The 7,500-nt window shown below is 50.3% G+C and overlaps 1 protein-coding gene across 2 annotated transcripts in view; it reads right to left on the minus strand.

Annotated features, from left to right (window-relative positions):
• Window positions 1-7,500, minus strand: part of LOC135811525 (protein virilizer homolog) — a 51,559-nt gene that overhangs the window by 40,530 nt on the left and 3,529 nt on the right. For both annotated transcript variants that reach the window (XM_065324771.1, XM_065324767.1), the window contains exons 5-6: window positions 2,711-5,140; window positions 1-62 (exon numbers count right to left, since the gene is read on the minus strand). The exon at window positions 1-62 is cut by the window's left edge and continues 36 nt beyond it. In XM_065324771.1, the coding sequence (XP_065180843.1) occupies window positions 1-62; window positions 2,711-5,140 (2,492 nt within the window). The remainder of the gene's footprint in view (window positions 63-2,710; window positions 5,141-7,500) is intronic.

Below are 7,500 nucleotides of genomic sequence, written 5' to 3' on the forward strand. Positions count from 1 at the left end.
CTCCGGGGATTGAAGTCCACAAGGCGACACTTCGTGGGGCAAACCTTCGGCGGCAGCTGGACCTGAGAAGCGAGGAAGAAGTGAACAAGCATGCATGAAACGTTACTGAAACGTACCAAGGGAAAAATGGACTCTTGACGAATAGCAAAGACGTGCAGCATGCATAAGACGGCACAGCGGAAAGCACACTCGCATGCACGGCATAGAACTCTCCACTGTGAAATGCAGCAGAGCAAGACATAGGCAATGTTAGGCATGGAACTCTCCACTGTGAAATGCAGCAGGGCAAGACATAGGCATAGAACTCTCCACTGTGAAATGCAGCAGAGCAAGACATAGGTAAAGATAAGTGATATGTTGCATAAGGAAACAATCTCTCCTTTGCAGCAGTGATGCATGATAGTGCACATCTACAGTGCATTTCAAAACTATAGACGCGTAGGGTTTTTGAAATATTTCAAATTTGGCTGGAACCTTTTGAGAATAGTTTTCGGAATATTGCTCAGGATTGCTCCATAATTACTCTCATATATATAGTTTCTAAAGGATTGGATAACAGACGCCCAATTTAGAAAATTTTATGCACAAAGTGATCACAGATTTTATGTGGTATAGATGCTGGCATAACGGTTTTTGCCTAGGTACGCGTCTATAGTTTTGAAATGGACTGTACAGTCCATTTCAAAACTATAGACGCATAGTATTTTTGAAATATTTCAAATTCGGCTGGAGCATTTTGAGAATTTTTTCCCGAATATTGCTCAGGTCCTTCCCCCAATTATTCTCTTTTTTTTTTAAGCGATCGGATAGCAAACACCCCATTTCGAAATTTTAATGCACAAAGTGATCACAGATTTTATGTGGTATAGATGCTAGCCTACCAGTTTTTTGAAATCACGCGTCTATATATTCGAAATGCACTGTACATACCGGTAGCTCAATATACTAGTACGGACTGTGCGGGTACACAAAGAATACTTTTAAAAATGCTCTTGGTCCGAGGAAGCTGAGACACTCCCTTCCTCCTTTATTCCCAATCGAACTCGCGCACTTCCACCGAAACTGGGTGACTGCGCCCTACTAGATGGGGATTTGTATGCAAAATCTCACTAAAAGCGCCATTTCGTTCTTATAAAAGCACGGATGACCGCGATTGGCCCATATGTTGTAGTCTTTTGGACGCTGAGTTGACTGGTTTTGGTCCGAAAAGGCTGCGATGCAGCGTTCCTCCTTTATTCCCAATCGAACATGATTGAACAAGCGGTCACGTGCTCCTGCGTACACCAGTCACCTGGTCACCGTACCTGCAGGGTACAACTAACTTACTAGCCTGTTTGACCTTTTTTGGGTGCAGTCCTGTCACTCGAGTTGAACTCGAGTTGAACCGTGGTGTGAAAGTTGTCGCCTGCTGGCGCTTTGACCAGGTGATTTGGGCACCCAGGAGCACGTGACCGCTTGTTCAACCATGTTCGATTGGGAATAAAGGAGGAACGCTGCATCGCAGCCTTTTCAGACCAAAACCAGTCGACTCAGCGTCCAAAAGACTACAACATATGGGCCAATCGCGGTCATCCGTGCTTTTATAAGAACGACATAGCACTTTAGTGAGATTTTGCATACAAATCCCCATCTAGTTGGGCGCAGTCACCCAGTTTCGGTGGAAGTGCGCGGGTTCGATTGGGATAAAAGAAGGAAGGGAGCGTCGCAGCTTCCTCGGACCAAGACCATTCGACTCAGCACCCAGAAGACTACAACTGGTGAAAATTTGATTTTAGGGTATACTTCCCCTTTAATAACACATACCGTATTTGCCGGAGTATACTGTATATCACCTTATTTTCGGTGTTGTAAAATTTCGGTAAAAGCCAACCCCTGACCTTTCGGTGTCAGGATAAATTCGGTATGCATGGCACCAAAAAAAAAAAAAAAAAAAAAAAAAAAAAAAAAAAAGGCTCTTGCACTATTAAATAATGTAATATCTACGCCAAGGCTCCACATATGAATACATGTTATATACAGTGCTGGCACTGTATATACAATGTACTACCGGTATACCAGTATACAAGTTGATTTTTTTTAATTCGACAGTGATTTTCATGATTTTTACATATTTTTGGTATTTCGGAAAATTTAGGTGTAATGTTAAATTAGGTGATCCAGGACCAGTACCGAAGTTACCGAAATTTAAATTACACCGAAATAAAGGTGTTATACAGTAGTGCGCACTTTGGAGGCACTACTTCTGGCCCCAACTCGCTGGTGCGCACTATGCTCCGAATATGAAAAAATTAACATCTACTTCGAAAAGTAGTGCAATGCATCAAACTGTTACGAAGTGTGCCACCTTTGACCCCGCGCAAGCCATCTGAATGCACTTTTATGACAATGGTCGCACTCTAGTACAGTCTTTATGGTTAATACTGCTCTCAAATCTAGGCTGCGCATTATTCTCCGCATATACCTTGAATTGCCAAAACATTGCTTAAAAATGGGGGTGCGCGTTATACATGTACTCCGGCAAATACGGTAACTCTTTGACGCCCATCGCCAGAGGCGATAATAGCAATGCTATAGCACACCACACACCGACACACACACACACACACACACACACACACACACACACCACACACGCACACACACGCACACACACGCACACACACACAACAGACTCTACCACACACCAACACAACAACGCCACGTTGCTAACCAGCTCATTGTCAGCCGTACGCAGCGTTGCCAGAAGCTTGCCGAGCGCCATAACTGCAAAGTTGGCCAGCTCCAGAGCCATGTCTTCATTCAGTGCAAGCTCGGCAGTTTCCTCCTCATTGCCATCTTCTGCTGAGGAAGCCTTCCTTTGACCTCTGTCAGACTCCCAGCCAACAGATGGAGAACTAGATGATGATTGTTCCAGTTCAGTCTTAGTTCTGTGACTAGAAGCACCTGATCCTGGCTGCTTTGGCTTAGCTCGGGCTGAGCTTAAGGGCTCGCCGGTGTCCATCGGCTCTGCATCGTCCCCAGCGCCCGGCCCGTCAAGCAATCGCGCCGCCTGCTGCCGGTCTCGCTGTCCACGTTCCTGCCAGTCCATGCCGCCATCACCACCGTTGTCGACAGCCTCATCGTCGTCGCCACGGCCTTCCAGTGGTACCTTAAGCGCACTGGCCGAAGCCGCCACCAGGTCGACGCGCTCCTGCAGGCGCGCCAGAAGCTCGTACGTGTGCACCTTCTTGAGGAGCACGCGGCAGCACTGCATCACGCGCACCGTGTGTCCGCCGAGCAGGAACGCAATCAGCGCCCGGTAGCAGTTGTCCTGCCGCGCCGCCTGACCACTGCCCGTGCCGCTATCGCTGCCCTGGCCGGCGGCCGTGTGATGCCAGCTGAGGAAGTGCTCCATGCCGACGGGGAAGTCAATGGCGGCGTCGACGGCGCGCAGCACCAGCACCTTGGTGGACGAGACGAGACAGTCGACGGTGAGCAGCTTGCACATGGCCTCCAGGGCGCCTGCGTCGATGACGGCCTCGCTGACGTTGCCACCGCACTCCACCAAGCACACGAACAGGCGAATGCCGGCCTTCAGCTGGCGAATGTTCGCCGCCAGTGGCAGAGATGAGGCGGAGTGCCAGTCCAACGCATGCATCGTGAAGGTGACCAAAGAGCTCAGCACTGGAGATGTATGATCTGAGTGCACAACATCAGCTAAGGACTGTTCACACAACAGCGGTATCTTCTCCAGGAGAATCAGCCACTGGGTGGCATCATCCAACGCCTGCATTTGATGAACAAGATTTTTCAGCTGCGCAGCAGAGTCCGGCGAAGCTGCAGAGACCTCGTCGGAAGACCGGGCCTTCAGCTCCATCAAACGCTTTTCGTGTGGCGTACGATGACACGGCTGGAGCGCCGCTAGCGGAATCACGTCGATGTCGTCGTAGGGATTGAAGCCAATCGGCAGCGACATCCATGTCACGTCCTCTCCGAACAGCTCGAGATCAATGTGATGGTCGGCAACCAGGTCACCGTCGTCTCCCAAGCCGATCACATCGTCGTCCATCTCATCAAACATGCTCTCGGCATCTACAGCATCCACACTGGCTTCATCAACAACCGTCACTGGTGCATCAGGCACAACAGCTGCAGCTGGTTCATCCTTGACAGGGCCGGCAGCGTTCACTATCGTTCGAGTAAAATTCGTCATCACCTTGCCGCCCGGATCCGGAGACCGACCTCGCACGGTTACCTTCAGGTCTTTGACTGCCGGAATTTGCAGGTCTGGTTTTCTGCCCGCGTCTTTCTCAAGCTTTGCCGGCGGCGCCTGCTGTTGCGCCGAGAGGGCAGCTGCAGGCGTCACAACACGATTAGGCAGTGATGCGGGTAGCCCGGGAGGTGCCACGTGGCGACCACCGGCCTGTGCCACCTCGTGTCGACGGTGCTCGAAACTGGACGACGTCTGGCTGGTCACGGGCGTGGGCATCAAAGGGGGAACGGAGGGTCTAGTGCGGTGATGCGGCTCGGGGCGCAAGGGCATGCCTCGGTCTGCCGGGGCTGAGCCGCGCAGTGCTTGGCTCAACTGCTCCAGTATAGGTGCAGAGTGTCGTTGTTCATGATGACCGACAACAGGCGGGTGCTGATCAGGACGAGCAAGCTGCTGTTGCTGTTGTAGCTGCTGCTGCATCGAAGGAGGAATCCGATGCTCGGCACGCTGCTGTATGTGCTGCTGCTGCTGCTGTTGCTGCCGTCGCTGTTGCTGCTCTTGCTGCTGTTGCCGCCGCTGTTGTTGCTCTTGCTGCTGACGCTGCTGCTGTTGTTGTTGCTGCTGTTGCTGTTGTTGCTGCTGAGGCTCTTGTGGATGGCTGCGCCGTGCTGAGTGAGGATGAACGGCAGGGGGACGGTCTGGAGCGGGCAGCAGTGCGCTGCCTCGGCGCGGACCCAGAGCAGGAGGATGTGCGTGTACCTCCGGCATACTCTCAGGCCGGCCCTCCAGCCTAGCCGCGTGCTTCAGAGGATCTTCCGACATCGTGCTCTTTCCCTGGGGGTCGCTGACGCCGGGAGAGGTTGCGGACGGATCGCGGCCGATTACGTGCCCATACAGACACAGAGTTAGACAGCTGTACCATCCTTTGACGATGAACATGTCGGTGACAATCTAAGAGTATAGCAAAACAAAAGATAGAAACACGCGCACACACACACACACACACACACACACACACACGTGGACCCACATACACACACACACACACACACACACAGACACACACACCACACACACACATATGCACACACACACACACACACATGCACACACACACACACAACACACACACAGACGTACACACAAGTGCACATGCAGGTCAACACAAACACGAGCAACGGAGCAGAAGCACAACACATGACCACAAGCAATCACATCAGTACTTGCAGCAAACAATGAAGTCTTTACTCCCAATCAAATATGAAGTACTTGCACTACGCGACGCACACGCATGCGTGCACGTACATACAAACAGATGCACATACACATAGACACTCATATGCACACAGCAACAACGACGACAAAAAGGAATGTCATACTTACCGTACAAAAGATTAAGAGAGCATGTCTGAGAATACCAAAGTATGTGTGCAAGTGGATCTCTCCGATTTCGCTCAAAATTTGCAGGTAGGTTCCCTTTGGGGTGTGGATCGATTGGGCAAAGCCCTTGAAAAAGTTTCTGAAGGGAACCTTGAAATTTGCATACCCCTCAAAAATGGCCGAAATATCACATTATTTATGGGTCTAGAAACGAGTCACGCCACAGCGTATACGAACAAGCTATGAACAAAACTCCATCAAGCCAACATTGCCTCACCTTAGAAGAGTTCCTGGAGCAGTACCGCTTAGCCACGCCGGCATCCCAGAAGACGAGGTCCATCACCCCCTGACGCCACAAATTATCGTCTTGAAAATAGCCAATTTACAAGCACTGGCAAAACAGCCAGCTACGTCCTCAATTGGCCAGAACTATACACCGGCAGATAGTAGAACACCTCTTCCAGCGCTGAGGACATGTCCCCCATCTTCCTTTTGGGGTTTTCTTGAAATAAACTTTTTTGAATTTTTCCACTCGACCATGCTGAAATACGGCCAAAGTCATACCTGCGCAGGAAAGCTCGCCCCTCCGCGACGTCTCCTCAGCAATTTCTACTCCAACACTACTCCCAAGGCCGCAGAACAAAGTGTAGTGTTGACTCTGACAAGGAAAAGCAGCGGTGATCACTTGTCACTCCAAACGACAAGCTTCTCCTTGCGCCACCAATAATTTTTTGTGCGACTGTTGATGCAAAAGTGACTGAAGGCCTGAGCGCAGTTTTTGAATTTTATTGCAAGATGCACGGTGAAATCACGTGCCTTGTGACGCAAGAATGCCAAGTCGCGTTGCCCACGGCTCACGAGATTTCAGAGTCACCTTTGTCAAGTGCGCTTGTTACTCGCCTTGAACGCCCGTCGGTCTGGAAGTGATCACACTTGTGTTGTTACTGCGCTCAAGAACACGCTGACCGTGTTGTAGGCCTACGAACCGGGACTTTCCCTGACCATGTAGGTCGAAGACCAGTGAAATGATGATGAAATCACATTCTTTATGACGTAAGAAATCTCTCATGCAGTTCACGCGACAAGTGCGTGCAGCCAGTGCTGCTCGCATGCCAGTCAACACAAAGGGACTGAGCTAGCCGCTTTTGTCGAGCATCGACATGAAAACAAGGGACTTTTACTGTTGGACTATGTTCGGGATTGCAGGAGGTAAGTGTGAAAGACGAATAACTCTCCATGCTGTACGGGGCATATTTCAACGGCTTGCTGCCATTGCAACACTCCGAGTACAGTTAGTGGGGGTTCTCAGCATTTCAAGCAGGAAATGAAGCTCATCTTCCTCTGCCATCAAGGTCTGTTCCGAGTAGCGTTCCAGGCACATTCGCGATCGATGGCCGCGTATCGTGATGCAGGAAGCGTCATCCTACGTCATAGAGCACGCGATCTCACCGTGCATCTTGCAATAAAATTCAAAAACTGCGCTCAGGCCTTCAGTCACTTTTGCATCAACAGTCGCACAAAAAATTATTGGTGGCGCAAGGAGAAGCTTGTCGTTTGGAGTGACAAGTGATCACCGCTGCTTTTCCTTGTCAGAGTCAACACTACACTTTGTTCTGCGGCCTTGGGAGTAGTGTTGGAGTAGAAATTGCTGAGGAGACGTCGCGGAGGGGCGAGCTTTCCTGCGCAGGTATGACTTTGGCCGTATTTCAGCATGGTCGAGTGGAAAAATTCAAAAAAGGTTTATTTCAAGAAAACCCCAAAAGGAAGATGGGGGACATGTCCTCAGCGCTAGAAGAGGTGTTCTACTATCTGCCGGTGTATAGTTCTGACCAATTGAGGACGTAGCTGGCTGTTTTGCCAGTGCTTGTAAATTGGCTATTTTCAAGACGATCATTTGTGGCGTCAGGGGGTGATGGACCTCGTCTTCTGGG

The sequence above is a fragment of the Sycon ciliatum genome, chromosome 1, assembly GCF_964019385.1.
Source record: "Sycon ciliatum chromosome 1, ocSycCili1.1, whole genome shotgun sequence".
NCBI lineage: Eukaryota > Metazoa > Porifera > Calcarea > Leucosolenida > Sycettidae > Sycon > Sycon ciliatum.